The sequence below is a fragment of the Gavialis gangeticus genome, unplaced genomic scaffold (assembly GCF_001723915.1).
Source record: "Gavialis gangeticus isolate Ggan-Ray unplaced genomic scaffold, GavGan_comp1, whole genome shotgun sequence".
Taxonomy (NCBI): Eukaryota; Metazoa; Chordata; order Crocodylia; family Gavialidae; genus Gavialis; species Gavialis gangeticus.
Window position 1 is genome coordinate 3,589,749 of NW_017729007.1, and position 17,907 is coordinate 3,607,655.

At 42.9% G+C, this 17,907-nt stretch overlaps 1 protein-coding gene across 3 annotated transcripts in view; it reads right to left on the bottom strand.

Moving 5' to 3' along the window:
- Window positions 1-17,907, bottom strand: part of TSPAN12 (tetraspanin 12) — a 114,059-nt gene that overhangs the window by 61,175 nt on the left and 34,977 nt on the right. For all 3 annotated transcript variants that reach the window (XM_019509262.1, XM_019509260.1, XM_019509261.1), the window contains exons 2-3: window positions 5,141-5,223; window positions 4,236-4,371 (exon numbers count right to left, since the gene is read on the bottom strand). In XM_019509262.1, the coding sequence (XP_019364807.1) occupies window positions 4,236-4,371; window positions 5,141-5,223 (219 nt within the window). The remainder of the gene's footprint in view (window positions 1-4,235; window positions 4,372-5,140; window positions 5,224-17,907) is intronic.

Below are 17,907 nucleotides of genomic sequence, written 5' to 3' on the forward strand. Positions count from 1 at the left end.
GCTGTTAAGTTACACTACTTTTGGAGCTAAGAGTTACGTCTGCTTCATCACATCAGCGGCAAATAAACCAAGCTGAAATTTTATGGTCTTGTCTCAATGCTTAGTGACAGTCTAGATTGCAATACCTACCCACTGGCAATCACAGCTGGCAATCTCTGAAGAAATTCTCAGAAAAGTGCAAAAAAGTCTGTGTCACCTAAATAATTCACTTTCACTGTAGGATTTTTGTCATTAGTGATGCAGAGCAGGAAAATTCACATTATAGTTGCTCTTAATGCACATGAAGTCTGTTATTTGAAAAATAAAAATTACATCTACGTCAGTCCCAGATCTACAAGAAACCTCAGAACCTATGAGTTTCAAAGAGCCACACAGCATTTTGACAAGGTACTGACATTATACTTTTACTGGTTTAAGTGATTAGAAACTGGTCTCAACCTGTAACAGAACAGAAGTTTGGTACACACAGACTGGTTTAAAAATTGTGGAACCTGGTCCAAGATAGGCAGTCTAAATGTCCTCCCGCCGTCCCCCTCAAGGACAAATGTGTGTTCTGTTTGCGACCGAGTTAAACTATGCCCCTTACAGAAAGCCATGTACCTTAGACTGATTCTGCCTTGGGCTTTTTGAATGTCTGTATCTAGCCTTTATGTACATATATATAAAGCAGAGATTGCTATATTTAGTTCTATATATATATCATATCTCTACAAATGCAAACTTTATTTTCAGCCATCTAGGAGCTTTCACAGTTTAGATCACTGTCAACTGACCATATGTAGGCAATAGAAAATGATAAATATCTTCTTGTGATTACATTTTGTTGCTATTAAGCAGGGTAAACATGTCAGTTTAGCTTACATTTACATTGCACATTAAGCTGAAAGCTGTAAAGAATTTTTACCGCAATGTAAAATTCCAAAAACAAAATTAGCGCGATGATGGTTTACTGCAAAAAGCCTATAGCGGTACAAATTTTCTAATGATAGCATGACTGGCTTTTAATTAAAAAGTTTAAAGTATTCAATTATATTAATGAATTCATGTTTTCAGTGCCTGTGTTTTAAGATTTTATGGTTTTATCAGGCTTTACAAAAACTTTCAATTAGAATGTTTCCTGACAACTTTAGATTTGCATCCCACATTTTTGTCTTTAAATCATGTTAGCTGTTTATATATCAAGGAAAAATAAAAGCATGATTGAGGAGGCTGTTAATGTTCTATGCCAAGTTTCTGTCCTTATCTTTTGGTTCATCTGGTCTTACAAAAGCTCTTTCTATTCATCCATCACTTTTCTGACTAGTTTGATGAATGAAGTATTGACTCATGCCTGCACATCTCTGCAGTACAGCAGGATTCTACTTATTTAACAATTAGTCAAAGAGGGTGGCATACTTAGGAAGATATGATTTATTTTTTGCTTATCAGTTTATTTAGCCAGAACCAGTTCTCAGGCTCCTGAGAGTGAAATATTGCAAGTTAAGCTTTAGGAATGTCTTGTTTTGATTTAATGTAATTTGACTGCTTAAAACACATTAAATAAATTTATTTCCAGATTATGTTCAAAGCTATAAACCATCTCTTCTCTTTCAGTGGCATTCTAAATAATCCAAGAAAAAAGACCTGATACAGTTTTAATAATTTTACTATTTTTAATTAAGTTATTAAAAAATGTAAATTACTATTTCAAAATTGAAGACCAATAAGAATATTAAGATATAATACAAAGTATCATAATGTATTCCCTCCTAATTTTTTTTTATTTTAGTGCAATTGCTATGGTTCTTTTTCTTCTTCATGTAATAAAAATGTTTTATAAAAAAAATGTCATAGCTCTGGGGAAAAGCCTCACTAACAATATCTAAGGGTTTCAGAATATATTTAATCATATTTTAATTGCTTTTCTATTTACAGAAAATAAAAATGATTTGCAAAATATTTTTATGTTTTAAAAAATAACCTAATAACAACTAATGCTTGTGAGATAAATACAAAGATTGGGTAAGTAATATTACAAAGTAATTATACAGTCAGGCACTATAGAATCATTATCTTTAACAATGTGTTTTTAAACCTGCTCCCATTTGCTTTAAATGGTGCGAAATCAAGTCCTAAAAAATGTATTACTATTACATTACTAGAAGGTATTAGTGTTAAAATGAGAGAATTTCCCCAAAGTATACAACTGTGAACAACATTCGTCATACTGAGATTTTAAGAAATAGTTCAGAGGGCAAATACTATTTACCACTCCTACAATTAGCAAAACATTATGGTATTATGGAGTTTTCAATGGAAATATTAAACAAAGCAGCTCTCTCAAACAGGCAAGGGTTATAGGGGCTGTGTCTCAAGAGGGCCGTGACTATATCGCATAGATTTAAAATATTTTTCCATTAAATCAGTAGTGTAACTGAACGAGGGCCTCATTCCTGAGCACCAACTTAGGGGGGGCATTGACTTTGAGGGGCACCAAAGTGGAGCCTCCTGCTGCCTCAAGTCTTTGCCACAGCAGAAACAGCCCTGTACTACCTGGCTGGTGGAGCTGGCTACATGGACAGCCAGGGCAGGTAAAACAAGCCACCACCCTCTTTCCTCCCTCCTCCTGAGTGCAGGAGAGTTTTGCTTAGGACATGAAACTCACTAGTTATGCCTCTACATTAAAGAGAGAGAAGAAATTGATATTAGGTACAGCTTATATATCCTTCTACCTTTTTTCTCCCTAGTTTGTGTAAAAATTGTGAGTCCCATGCCTTATAGAGTTATATTAGAAAAAATCCATGCATGCAGTGCAGTGCAGCAGTAGAAATTTGCAAGGGTACCTGATATGTCCTGGTATTGAGAAACTACAGGACCCCAGCTTCATTACTCTATAGATATTCCTTCAGCTAAAGGATTTCATTTGTGTTTTTACTTTCATCGGAATTACAGTGATAAGTACAGGTCCAAAAAAATACTGCACCCCAGTTCAGTAGTCCCAACATGGGACCCAATTCAGCAAGGCACTAAACACCAGATTTTAAAAAAAAAAATCATGGATTTCACTGAGCATTAAGTATCTATAAATATTTTAAAACATAAGTTTCTTGCACAAGATTATCTAGTGACATCAACCTCAAAGTGTTTTAACATCCACAGGAAGAAGGAAGTTGGCAACCTGAAACTGATTTTTAAATTACCTGCAACCAAGTACCACTGCAGACACGAGTAACATATTTCATTTCATGGTGTATAAATTGAGTTTTGAAGCCCAATTTTTAAATTCAACCTCTTAAAATTCAAACTCAACTTATACACTGTATCATCGTCCACTGCAAGCGGCACTGGACTCGGCACTGGGCTGGTGCAGCCCAGACAGCACTGCTTGTAGGGGATGGAGGAAGACCAGCCGAGCACCAAGCCCAGCACCACTCGTAGGGGATGGGACAGGGTCAGGGACAGGGCCGAGCTCAGTGCTCAGCTGGTGTGGCCCAGGCAGCATCACTTACAGGGGATGGGGCCACCCCACCCAAGCCTGGCCCTGTCCCCTGCAAGCAGCACTGTGGCATGTGTCCACCCCCCGGGTGCCTAGCCCACAGTGAGGACACACAGGCCTGTATAAGTTGACCCCATATTTCTAATCCAAAAAGTTAGGTCAACTTATACACTGGATCTACAAAATTCTTAATTTTTTGGATTAGAAAAATGGGGTCAGCTTATACAATATGTCAACCTACACACTGTGAAATTTAGTAACAGAATTTAGCTCTCCAGCTGCCTCAATGCACTTCCAAATCAGCTGGTTATGTTAGCTTAAGTGTTGTTATTTGTCCCTACAATTGACTGCAAGTGGAAGAAAAAAGAACCCAGGGTTAATTAACAAGTTAGTAAGTAGAAGTCAAAGCAATAATCTTATGATTTATTTCAGATCACAACTACCCATGCTCCTGCACTGATTAGCACCAGGTTTCTTCTCCCTGAATCATTCCTATGCTACTAACATGAACAACATTTTTGCAAATGACATAGATTATCTTTCAAACATAACTTAATGGATTCTGCACAATAAACTCTTCCCTACAGTGTGCTTTTCAATTATAATAGTATATTATATAATAACATTAATATCATAACTCAACCAGAAAAAAGTTACACAGATATGGTGCTTATCAAAGCCAATGATTATTAACACTTTTCTTCTGAGTTTAAATAAGGCAGAAGTTAACTGGGTTTGAAGGTTAATGAATAAAACATACCCATACAAGAAGCAATAGGTTTCTTTTCACTGTGCCACAGTACCCTAACATCCCCACGATGATAAGGAAGCAACAGACTGCAATCATGACTGGATGGACCACGGGAAAATAAGTCAGAATGACAGCTTCCTCCACCCTGAAAACAGACAAAAACCAGTAACAAAATAAAGAACCGCACTGTAAACACAGAAACTACAAACAGAATATTAACACTGCAATCTGTAATGAAAACGTTTATTAGTTGTCACATCGTTTAAAACATCCTACCAGTTTTTGATCACAGAAATGAATTATGCTGTGTTTGAAAATCACAGATTTCCTGAACATATGGAAGGCTGAATACTTACAATGTACGTGCTTTTTGCTCTGCGTTTGTACAGTATCTAGCACAATGGTCCATGACTAGGACACCTGATGCTACAGTAACAAAACTAAAGATAATGCTTGCATCTCTAAATTTAATAGAAAGTATTCAAAATATGCTATAGAGTAATATACCAAAAGGGTTAGTCAGGGACCTAGCTTTTCGAAGAGACAGATTTTCATGGGTCTCCTGGGAAGCAGGAGCACCCTATGACACCAAATGGTAAGCCACAGAATTCATCCCCTAGCCCTCCCCCAACCTACATTCCTGGAGTAGGAAGCCAAAATTCACCACTGACGATAAAAAAAAGGCAGAGAGAACAAAAGTGGGCAGGACAAGGCAAAAATTAAATTTGTTCTTCTCTGATTTCAGGAACTCCACAAATAATTGTAAAATATCCCTTTTAATAAAAATAATTAGAATGACTTCAAAGGATTGCTTCTCCATAGAAAGCTTAATTAGGAAACCAGATACTTTGGATAAACTATGCGCAGCAGCAGCATTCAGCTACATATAGTATCAGATTTAAAGATAGACTTACCTTGTTTCTGCAGTTAAAGTGAGAACATTATTCAGGTAGTCCCTCATCCAAGCAGACACACCCAACACACTAATGGACATCAACTGAAAAAAAAAAAAAAGTGTTGTTGTTTATCAAGCATCTAAAAAAATTAAATACAGGATTAATCAGTCATCACCAATACTGGTTGCAAAAATAATCATTTATCAGAACAAAATACTCAAGTTGTGCTTACATGTGCTGAAGTTGGGTTTTTGCCTAGGTATTTACAGAAGCATAATTATCATCCCTCTGCCAGTTCAGTTATTTGATGCCTACAACGTCTAATGCTTGCTTTCCCACCTGCATAGCAGTGGACACTAATAATGGTTGAATCCATAAAAGTATACACACTGGGGAGTGAAGAGCTTTGGAGGAGATTTACCTCTGCTTCTAACATCAGTAATTACTGTGGAGATCCCAACAGAACTCTGCTGGTTACTATGAATCACATGTGCAGAGCCAGTAAAGGACAATCCAAGACCCAGCTCAGCTAAGACAGACACGGGTGTTAGAATAAGGTGTCACCTTACTCTAATATAGTACAGTGGTCTAATGACTAAAGTACACAAACACAGTGGTCTGGTGATTAAATTCAGAAGAATTGGGTTCAGTTCCTCACTCTTACACAGACAATATGTCCTTGGGCATGCCACATGCCCATTTCCCCATCTGTAAAACAAAGTAACACTACTTTCTTTGTCTATTTAGACTGTATGGAACAGTCTCACATAGAAGCCTAATCAAGGCAGCAGTAAGATGCCTAAATCAAGGAAAGAGGAAGGAGTTCAGACACAAACTTTTGTTTAGCATTCTTTATTGATTAGTTTAGGCATTCCCTTAGGCAAACACATACACACAGTGTTAGCTGTTGTATATCCCTTTTCTGGGCGTGTAATTCTCGCCTTACACTCCTTAGGGCAGGGGTGGGCAATTATTTCAGAGGAAGGGGGGGCAGCTTAATGAGTTTTGGTGAGCTGCCAAAGGCCACATGGGCAGTCCTGCACCTTGACAGTTACCCTACCCCCTTGCTACCATTGTAGGACGGGAAGTCCCACCCCCAATCCCTGACCTTTGACCCTTGTCCCTTTCCTTGCTCCCCTGAAAATACTCCTTTTGGGAGTGGAGGGTTGATATCTTAGAACCAGAAAAAAACCCAAATCATACACTAGAAGTAAAGCACCTACTATAACATATTTTAACTGCATTACAAAAAATATTTTTGTCATGATTTATGTTTGAGTAGTGTATATAGAGGTGACTGCATAATAACTCAGAAATAAATTCTTAGTTTTATATATTGAGGGGCAGGGTATGGTGGGGGGTGTGGGGATGTGTGTGCGCGCATATGGGGGAGTGGGGGGTGATAGGATGTGGGGGTATGGCAATGTGGGGGGGCACAGGGTATATTGTGGGGATGTGCATATGTGGGGAGTTGTGGGGGCAGGGTATAGCTGTGAGGGAGGGTGAGGGAGTGTTGGGGCCCCCTACATGCCCCCATGGCACAGCAGTAGCAGGCAGGGTGCTCAGACTGTAGGCGCCCAAAGGGCTGCAGCTCCAACCAGCACTACACATCACAGCAAGAGGCGCAATCTCTGCCAGGCTGTCTCTACCACCAGGGCTCCCTGCCACTCACGCACAGCCCCTGTGCTCACACAGCACAGGAGGGAAGCCCCATGTGCTGGAGCCTGCTACCTTCCCTGCCAGGGCTACACAGCACAGTAGGAATGCCTCAGGCACTGGAGCCGGCTGCCTTCCCTGCCAGGCCTGCACTGCAGGGGAGGGAAGCCCCAGGCGCCTTCCCGGGGGGGGGGCGGCGGGGAAGGCAGCCAGCTCCAGTACCTGAGCAGTGGCAGCAGCAGCAGGCAGGGCTTCAGGGCACAGGGCTGCTTACCATGAGGCAAGTGGGGGGGTCCCCATATACCCCATATCCCTCACACCCACACGCTGCTCCCCCCCCACCGAGTTCCACGCTGCGACCAGCCCCAGCCCCATGCTCCTGCCACCTGCAGACCCGCACCCACCACTTCCCCACCTGCTGCCCAGAGCCAGCAGGAGACCAGGGAGCTGTGTGCTGGTTGGCTGAGCTGTTCCACCCACAAGGGTGGGAGCGAGACAATAGGGTGTGTTGGGGCTCTGTGTACATGTGGACACTTTGCTCCCACTCTTGTGGGTGGAACGGCTGGGTGGGGCACAATTTGTTGGTGGGTTCCACAAGCCGGATGAAAGTGCTTGGTGGGCCAGATCCAGCCGGTGAGCCATATTTTGCCCGCCCCTGCTTCAGGGTCATAAGCATCTAATTCACAGTTGTAAATTCCACTCCAAGAGCCAGGTGCCCACAAAGCATGGTAGACATTACGCATGGTCACACTAGAGACCCTTTGTGTATCTGAGTCCACACTCCTTAGATCACAGACTATGACTTCTGCATGTAGAGCACAGGGCAGAGTGGCACCTTACGGACGAACTCATTCAGAATAGCATACTGCAACAGAACTGTTCCGCCTGCTGGCAGCTTCTCAATTCTAGATTTATCCACTTTTGGTTTCCTTCACCTTGGTTCAGAGATACAGCAACAAACATACCAATGGTGCTCTTAAGTACTGCATCTAAACCAGAGATTCTCAACCAACGTGCCATGGCACCTTAGGGTGCTTTGAAAGTCTTTCATGTGGGCCACAGTGTGCCATACAAAGTTACCACTGTTAGGTGTGTAAGCATGATTCACAAGATAAACCCAGAAATTTAAAAAAGAAATCTTTAGTGTTAAACATTCTGACCTGTTGTGGTCTTCTTGAGTTCTTTGCAACAGAAGAATTGCTCTATTGTTTTTCTGTAGTGAAAAACATAGTGAAAACTGAAAACTGGCATTTTCCAATGGGTGCCTTAACTCTAAAAAGATTGAGAACCACTGATCTAAATGGCTCTAATTATTAACAACAGTACCTCTTCTGGAGGAGTCCCAGATTGCCCTGTAACTAGTTCAGTGCTAGCTACTGCCTTTATGTGTGCCCTGATACTGCCCAAAAGCATATATGAGGAACTGTTTAACTAGTGCAAAATTAATGCATTACAACAACTTCTCTGTGTCCTTATCAAGTTCTTGGAATTCTTTGCCTTTGCCTGAAGCATGCTTATAGCAGGCTATTTCTGTCTTAAACATTTCATGATACGTCCTAGTAACCATTTCATCCCTCCTTTTCAAAATCATTGCACATAATAGAGAATGCAATCCTGGCTCTAAGCAGCATCAGCAGGAGCTTCAGGTATTCAATCTGCTATGTACATATTCTTAGAAGTCAGTACAACTGTGATACACAGTCTGCATATCTGTGTGTCACTGCACATTTTCTTAAAGCTCCATGGGATCTATTTTGGTTGGGGAAATAGCAACAAGATTTTCTTCTGCTCTGCCTTGACTGCTACTTTAGGAAGCTGTCAGCAGTGTAAAGAGTACAGAAGATTTGGGTTTATTCCTCAGCCAAACTCCAGGAAGGGGAATCTTCCCTGGAAGGAAACAGTAGGAATATAAGTGAGGTATTTACAAAAAGATGCAAGACTACTAAGCACGTCCCAAGCACTTCTGACATTCTGAATGACTCCCCTTCCTATGTCATGTTTAACAGTAAATTCAAATTATTTTAACACCTCCCCCACCACACCCACCTGGATAGATGTGACAGAATAATACAAGTGTTTATTGATGTTACATCTCAGTATTTCTACTGGAGGGAATTCACCCTACTGTATTTACAGGAAGGTTTTATATAGATATTCAAAACTGGTGAAGCAAGCCATCAAATCTTCACTTCGCAACTCTCAGAAGAGGTTAACAGGCATTACAGAGCAAACAGCAGCAGAAAGAAACTCCCATCTGCTGAAAATATTTTTCTTTGGTATTAGATCAATGGCGAGCAGATCAAGAAGAATGTTAAGTATCAAGAACTGGGAAGGTATATTATTTTCTATAAAATGCAGACATGTATGCACTTGGGAATGAGAAGAATCTACCAGCTCTTTTTCCCTGTGACTTATGGTAACCTACACAACAACTTCTTCATCCCTATCATTAACCAGATTTGTAAGAGCAAACTACACACCAAAGGCTTCCTACTTCATTCTTACTTGTGTGAGCCAAATCATTCTCTCTACCTGCCTTCCTTTAACATATATATTTAAGGGCAAAAACAGCATATTTATTATATGTCACAAAAAAACAATAATGCATTCTTCTTTTTAAAATATCAGACAACTTTGAAAATGATGGTGCAGGCTCTATAATTTAGAATAAAATTACCCTTTTATGTTTCTTTTTCTAGAAATTATGAATTTGCTTATCTCCAGCCTTTTTTTGGAAGAAAGAAATTGCAGGACACTGACAATGTCAAGCTCAGAACTGTACTACTTCATTTCTACACATCCAAAAAGAATGCCTGATAAGTCAAAAGTAGAGGTGCAACAATACATCAGTCCGATATCGAATCGGCACAGATATAAAGAAAATTGACTCTGTCGGAAATCAGCTTTTTTTGCCCGATGCAGCTGATAATGTGGCTGCTAAATGCCCAATGAAGCGCAGCATGTAGGCAGTGAGTGAGCTGCATCCAGCTGGTAAGTCTGTTGTGGTGGAAGAAGGGAGGTGGAAGGGAGAGAAGGGGCATGGGGGGATGCAGATCAAGGTCCCTGTGGTGAGGGAGGGAGTAGGGCTGGGCTGGGACAGAAGCAGGTGCTGCACAGCCAGGGCAGGGCATAGTACAGAGCCACAGCTCATCAGGAGGGTGTGGGGAGGGAGGGAGGGAGGGAGGGAGGTATGTACCTCAGGAGGGCATGGGGGGTATGTACCCCCAGATCTGCACGGGGCAGGGTGGGCTGCCAATGTGGGCTCTTCCCAGTGGAGGGCTGGGCCGGGATTCACTTAGGGCAGGGGGAGGTGGTGGTTCTAGGAAGGGGGTTAGGGAGCCTACGGTGAATTTTGGGGTGGCTGCAGCCCCCCCATAACCTCCCTCCCAGCGCCACTGCTGCCTGCCCCGAGATCAGCTGGCCCAGCTCCTGCTGGGAAGAGCCTGACACAGCCCTGGCCCCAGCTCACAGCAGCAGCCTGCCCTGCCCCATGCACAGATCTTGAGGCATGTACCCCCATGCCCTCCTGGGGTGCACAAAGTAGCAGGAGCCACACCCCGGCACCCCCAGATAAGCCACAGCTCCAACCCGTACCTGCCCTGGATAGGCAGCTCCTACCTTAGCCCCACTCCCTCCCTCACCACAGGGGCCATCTTCCCCCCCACTCCCCTTGCACCACAAAAGATTTATCAGCCCGACATTGCTCTTTAAGCTGCTGGGCTGCATAACGGAAATCAGACTGGTATTGGCCAATATTCCTCCTTAAAAATTGACTATCGGTATCGACCCAAAAAATCTCAGTGTACCCCTAGTCAAAAGGAGACACTCCAACAGTTATGAATGGTGCTCCCAATTTCATTTATTTTTTAAATTCCCGATAAAGGAAAAGAAAGGCAGCTTATAAATGAGATTTTGTGTGCATGTGTGCACCTTAGACTTTTTGACTCTAGGAAAATATATCATCCCATAGAGTGCTTATAGTGTAATTTGTTCTTTTCAACACTGCTGGGCTTCCTCAGTCCCCAGCTGAAATCAGATTTATCACCACCAAAACCTGAACCAGATCTTCAGCTGGGCACCAGTGGAATTGCACTAACATACAGGAGATAAGCACCTAGCCCTACATGTTCAAAAGCCAGCTTAAATATGAAACAGAAGTCACCCAAAAATTCTTCGGACACCTCAAGCCCTTAAGACAAACACCAGGAGAAACATCTCAGCAATTTCATGAAAGCCTATGTTTAAGAAGATGTGGGTCATGATTAGCTTATTTGGTTTAGTTTAGTTCCTCCCCTCCTACCCAGTTTTGTGGAAGAAGGCCAAAAGAGGTCTCAGAAATTGGCAGTTTCTCCCAAATGTTTGTGTTAATAATTTAGCATGGAAATTCTAGCCAGCCAGAAAGCCATACCAGGCAATCAAATAGAGTTTGGGTATGAAAGGATATAATTTAGCACAAAATAAAACGCATCAGAAATAATTCCATGGCATTAGCACTGGCATCAGTACATCAATAAGTTTATATCCAAAATTTGTCTGAAGATACCCACTCTCTATGCTGTAAACATAATGTGACAGTAAACAGTTCAGCATTTTTATTCGTTACAGATGGCTGCACAAGTCACTACTAGCTTCATTTTAAACCATCACAGTATATTATGTAGTCACCAACATTAAATGAAAAGTTTATAAAATTTCCTAGCATCACATATTCTTTATTAAATATTTTTACCCTTCTGAATAGATCATAATGGAAGCAGCATTTATAATCTTCATCAAAATAAATGCCTAAAAATCACATTGTGATTAAATTTTCAAACTAGTTGGGAGTTCAGTTGCATTTTAATGGCTTTCAAACAATTAAGAAAGATGACTTCCAACAATGTACTCTGATAATTCAGTAGAGCCAGGCATTTCAACATATAGTTTAAATGAACTTTGAGGAGTTTTTTATATAAATTGAATATTACACAACCTAAATTAAATTATTAAAATCTATTTTAATCATTACGCATGTCCTGCGCAAAGCCTCTGCTTCCTGTGATGTCATAAAGGCTATGGTTAATTTGGAAAAATAAATCTGATGCATTGGGTTAAGTCATATTCATGCATTTCTCTATCCGAGGGAGGAGACCTAAATCCTATAACTAAGGCTGCATATATGTTTCTATTCTTACCACTTGTTTTCATTCACTCATAAGTTCCTAAAATTTGAGGACATAAAGTTTGCCATGCTCAGACCACTAAATAAGGGCTATGAACACTTTGAAAGTTTGAGCAAAAACCTGTATGAGAAGTATATCAAAGTATGAGAAATAGGTGGAAGTATAAGAATGTATGAGAAATATATCCCAAATCTGAAAGGAAAAAAAATCAAAAGAAACAGTAGTAAAAAAAAAAAAAAAAAACTTCACATACAATGCTGATGCCCTTACTAAGGCTGTGTAACAACTTCCTCCACAAACTTCTAATATCAATGGGATTACTTACAGAGTAAGGAGCCATTCATCCTGTGAGAGGTATCAGAATCACACTTTTAGTACAGAAAAAAACTTGGCTGAAAAGTGCTCGAAAGTGTTCCCATGAAACTGAGTTGGGTTTGATTAACAGTGATCTAGTAAAAAAACACTGCAAACGAACACACACAACACTTGCATAAGTTCTTACCAAGAAGCTACACTGAGGATCTCAGTTACACTCTATAACCACACCCACTGCACCAGGTCTGTTTCTTATTTTTCTGAACTACTTATAGAAAAATTCCAAATATTTCAGGGAACAGGAACAATACTCCTCCATTGCCTAACAATAACCCATAGCCTAAGGGTATGTCAACACTATACAGGCTAAATGAGTGGTGCGGGGCCAGTTCATGACCCCGCTATGGCCCACGGACCCCTTTCCCTTCACTTTCCTCCTCTCCCTTTCTCAGCATAACTGATCTGGCAGCTACTCTGGCCAATCTGGGACCGGCACTGCACGCAGCATAGATCCCATAGTGGCTGCAACAGGCACCACATTCAGTGCAGTCAGGTGGGAATGGCAGCCATGTTGCATTTAATGGCCACCCCAACCATACTGTGCCACATGCTCTGGGACACATGCCACACACAGCACCTGCTCCAGCCAGTCTGGGGCCTATGCTGCATGTGATGCTCACAGGTGTCACAGGCAGCACAGGTTCCAGACCAGCTGGAGCAACAGCTGAATGAGGTATCCTGGGGTTGGAGATGCAGGGGGGGGGGTCTGTGGACCAGATCCAGCCCACAGACCAGCCCCACATCAAGGGCACTTGCTGTGCCCCCTCTGGATCTGATCAGATCCAGGGACAGCACCCAGAGCCAGGTGGCAACGTTCCACAGGCCAGGCCACATGTTTGACACCCCTGGTCTACGCTGCAGCTTTAGCCTACATTTCTTTACCTGGTTTTGTCCAAATCCAAACACATGGGCTTATTTAAGTTTTAAGCCAATACTTCTTGAACAGTAAGGAGTACCAGTTAATACTTAAGTTGGGCTTTATCACACACAGGAACTTGGAATTGCACCTGAAATGCTGACAGTTCTGCTATCTTCTTTGGTAATCGCTCGCAGTTGAGGATGATTTTTTTCCATGATTGTCTTATCTGTGCATCCAAAGATGGCTGATGAAGCTTATCCAGGATCGAGACTCTACTGAAGCTCAGACGTGTGTTTCCGTGGGGGGTAGGTGGTGCTGGACTTTTGATTTGGTCTGCAACATGCAGTTTATGCCACTCCCGCCTTTCCACCTTCAGTTGTTGTTGTAAAGTTTTAAAGTACTGAAATCCCTGCAGCAGCCTTCCTTCATTTGGAGCAGTCCGGGGTGATAGTATCCATGAGTTGACATCAAAGTTGCATTTTTTTAAGTTGGCTTTAAAGATGTCCCTAAAGTTCCTTCTCTGCCCTCCTCTTGAGTGTACACCTTGGCTAAGCTGGGAGAATAAAACTTAAAACTTGCTTCGAGAGTCTGGAGTCAGAAATCCAGATGACATGGCCGCTCAACAAAGTTGATGCTGGATGACCGTTGCCTCAATACTAGTGGTGGCTGCTTTCAGGAGGACTCTAACATTGGTGCATCTTTCTTCCCACTGGTTTCAGAGGATCTTCCACAGGCAGCATGCATGGCACCTCTCCAACAACTTTGTGCATCTCCTGTACATTGTCCAGGTTTCAGCTCCATACAGCAAGGTGGGCATCACAACTGCTTGATAAACCATGAGCTTGCTTTCAGATCTGACATTGTGATCTTCAAACAGCTGTTTCTTCAGGCATCCAAAGGACTTGCACATTTGAGGCAATGTTGGATTTCTTCAATGTCAGCCTTCTGCAAGAGATAGCTTCTGAGATACAAGAAATACTCAACGTTCTCCAGAGTCTCACTGTGGATCTGGATTACTGAAGCTGGGGACTATTAATCAGGAGCTTTTTGGTAGAGAAACTTAGTCTTCTGAATGTTAAGCGATAGTCCTATTTTTTGTATGCTTCAGCAGAGATGTCAACAATGGCCCCAAGGTCTGCTTCTGAGTGAGCGCACACTACAGCATCATCAGCATACTGAAGCTCAATGATTGAGGTCGGCGTGGTCTTGGTTTTGGCTTGGAGTCAGCTGAGGTTAAACACCTTACCATCCATTCGACAGTTTAGCTCCACTCTGGCTGGAAGTTTGTTGGTGGTCAGATGTTGTATCACAGCAAGGAATATTGAGAAAAGTGTTGATGCAGCCTTGCTTAACCCCCATTTTAACCTCAAAGAGATCTGCGATAGATCCATTACTGAGAACTACCACTTGCATACTGTCATGAAGCAGGTAGAGCATGACGACAAATTTTGGCAGGCATCCATACTTCAGAAGGATCCTCCACGACACTTCTCAGCTGAGAGAGCTGAAAGTTTTTGTGAAGTCAAAGACAGCCGTCTAGAGAGGCTTATGTTGTTCCTGGCACTTCTCCTGTAGCTGGTAAGCTATGAAGATCGTGTCAGTTGGGCCTCTTGATGCCTTAACCCACACTGATATTCCGGGAGGACCTCTTCAGCAAGTGGAAGGAGACGGTTCAGGAGGGTTCGAGCAATGATCTTTTTTGTGGTGTAGTTTCAACAATTGGACTTGTCTCCCTTCTTGAAATTTGTCACAATCATGGCATCCCTGCAGTCATCTGGGTTTTCCTCATCATTCCAAATCCTTAAGATGAGGGCATGAAGCTGTGATGCGAGCACCTCTCACTCAGTTTGAAGATTTCCACGGGGATGCCATCCATTCCAGATGCCTTGTTCTTCATCTGCTTGATAGCTTTCCTCACTTCATCAAGGGTTGGATGGACTCTGAGATCATCTCTGACTGGGTGTTGAAGGATGGAATTGAGAACACGCTCGTAAACAGCAGAGTCTTGATTGAGAAGGTCTTCAAAATGTTCCTGCCTATGAGGAAAAGGTGGCTCTCTTTTCCTTGATCAAGTCTCCTCTATCCTTAGGTCTTGAGGGGGTTTGTCCCCAAGTGCTTGGACAGTAGATGACTTTGGTAGCACTGAAGAAACTGCACATCATGGATGTCACCAAGATGTTGAATCTCCTTAGCCCTGTCTTCCTGATATTTTTTCTTCATATTGCAGGTCCTCCTTTGGACCACTGTCTTAGCTTACTGGAGATTCAATTTCTTTTGCTTGGAGTTGGCATTGTTTTGCCAAGCAAAAAGGCCTTGCGCCTATGATCGATCAACTTTTTGATCTCCCAGTCACTCTCATTAAACACCTGTCTGGATGTTTCCTGGTAGAGAATCCAAGTGTCACTTCACATGCCCTAATGACGGTGGCCTTGAGGGAATCTCACATGCTGCTGACATTCTCCCACTGCTGTTGACTGGAATTCACCAGTTTTTCATTGAGGCACTAGTGGAAGAGGTGTTGCTTGCTTGGGTCCTTCAATGTTGATCATCCATCAGCATTGCTTCTGCTGCAGCCATCATTTGGGAGCCAGGTTGAGTGACATAAACCAGCTGAGTCAGTGATCAGACCAGCAATCGTCAGTTCCTAGTATAGCTCAGGTAATGCGGACATCGTTGTAATCCCAGGCACAGTCACATAGTCAATCAGGTGCCGATACTTAGATTGTGGGTGTTGCCATGTCTTGTGTCTGTTTTTCTGGCAGAACAGGATATTGGTAATGGTGAGTCTACTTTCTGCATATTTGGTCAAGAAGAGGATGCTATTTGAGTTGAATTTTTCTACTCCTTCCTTGCTAATGTTTCCATTCCAGCAGTTAGAGTCCCTTCCAACTCTGGTGCTGAAATCACCAAGAAGAATAATTCTGTCTCCCTCTGGAATATCAGAAAGGCTTGGTCAAGACTGGCATAGAATTCCTCCTTGGTTTCGTTGGTGGTGTCAAGAGTTGGGGCATATATGCTGATGACAGTGGCATATTGGCTTCCCACCAGTTTAAGATAGAGAATCATGAGGTGTTCCTTAATTCTGATAGTAAACTCACTGAGTTAGTTTCTGAGCTCATTCTTAACAGTAAAATCAACTCCATGAAGTCAGTGTTTTCCTTCCTGTTTACCCTTCCAGAGGAAGGGCTATGCACCTCCATGTTCTTTGAGCTGCCCATCTCCCACTTGCCAGGTCTCACTCAGCGTAGCTACCTCAACGTTATGTCACCTGAATTCTCAGACCATGATTGCAGTGTGGCACTCTCATTCCTGAAACCCTTTGGCAACCAGCTAATGGCAATTGTGAGGAGCAGGACTGTGAGGTCTGGAAGCTGCTCATCATGAGCTGCCATGAAGAGGGCAGTTACAAGGCTGTCTAGCACTTGGGTGAGACAGCAGAGAGTCAGCAGCCATAACTGTGACTGATCAACCTTCTTCAGGATCTGCTCTGCTCAACCACCATGAGACGGGGGCTAGAAAAGGTGCCCTAAGCATCCTAATACAGTATTTTGTATTTCTTCCTGAATGGATAACGACGCTCAATGGGATCACCCTTACTGCAGTTGAAAATACCAGTGAAGATTCACAATCATTTTCAGGACCTGGAACATCAGAACCCTCATGGACAACCCTCTCCTACACCCTTCCCACAATTCCTCCAGAGAAAAAAACCCAAGTTCTACAACAGACTGAAAAAGGATCCTACAGCATCTCAGCATAAAGAACAAGGGGATATGCAAGATACAGTGAGGACACCAAACACAGTTGTGGCTTTGCTGTAGAATGCTGATATACCTGCCACTCTATTCTGAATGCCAGCCACCCAAGTTAAACTATGCAACAGAGACAAAATGTTTTGTGGAGTTGGGGCTTAAGGCCAGATCGAATCTCCTACATGACTAATTCTCTATGTCGGTATTCAACATTTTCCCCGTAATAAAGTCTCATGCTATGCCTACAGATGGAGTAACGGAGATCAAGAAAGTTAAAGCCAGAAAAAGATCAGTCTTGCAGGTGCCTCTACTTACACAATGCAATGCTTAAAAATGGGCACCTTGTACCAGAATGGTGAGCCCAAGCTACAGACTGAGGTACCTAAGATCCCTGTGAAGTCAACAGAGGCACTCAAGATACCTCTGAAAAGTGATTCAGAGCACCTAGGCACTGTAATGAAGTACCTCTTGGCCAGCTCAAAATGTAGGGGATATGAACTTCCTCCCCACCACTCCACAGGTTAATCCAGGGGTGGGCAATTGTTTGGGCCAGAGGGCCACTTAAAGAGTTTTGGTGACCTGTTGCAGGCCGGAGGTGAGGGGTGAGATGCTGACCCAGCCCAGCACAGGTCGGGGGCAGACCCAGGCCCATGCTGCAGGGCAGGAGGTTGTGGGAGGCAATTGGTCTTATCTAGTGCCAGTCTGTCCAGCCTGCACCCACCACTGGGGGCACTGAATGGAGTGGGCAGGCAGGTTCTCCATGGAGACTGGCGAGCAAGGCTCACTCAGCCACGCAGATAAGATGGGGCCAGAGGTGGTCATGGAGCAGCATCCAGGAGCAGGATGGGCAGGTGAGACTAGGTTCGCAGGGCAGTGACAATGCAGGGCTGGAGCACAGCTGCAATCTGCTCCCTGCATGTCCCTGCCTTAGGAATCGGTGCTTGGTGTGCGGGGAGTAGGTTGTGGCTGTGCCCCAGGTCT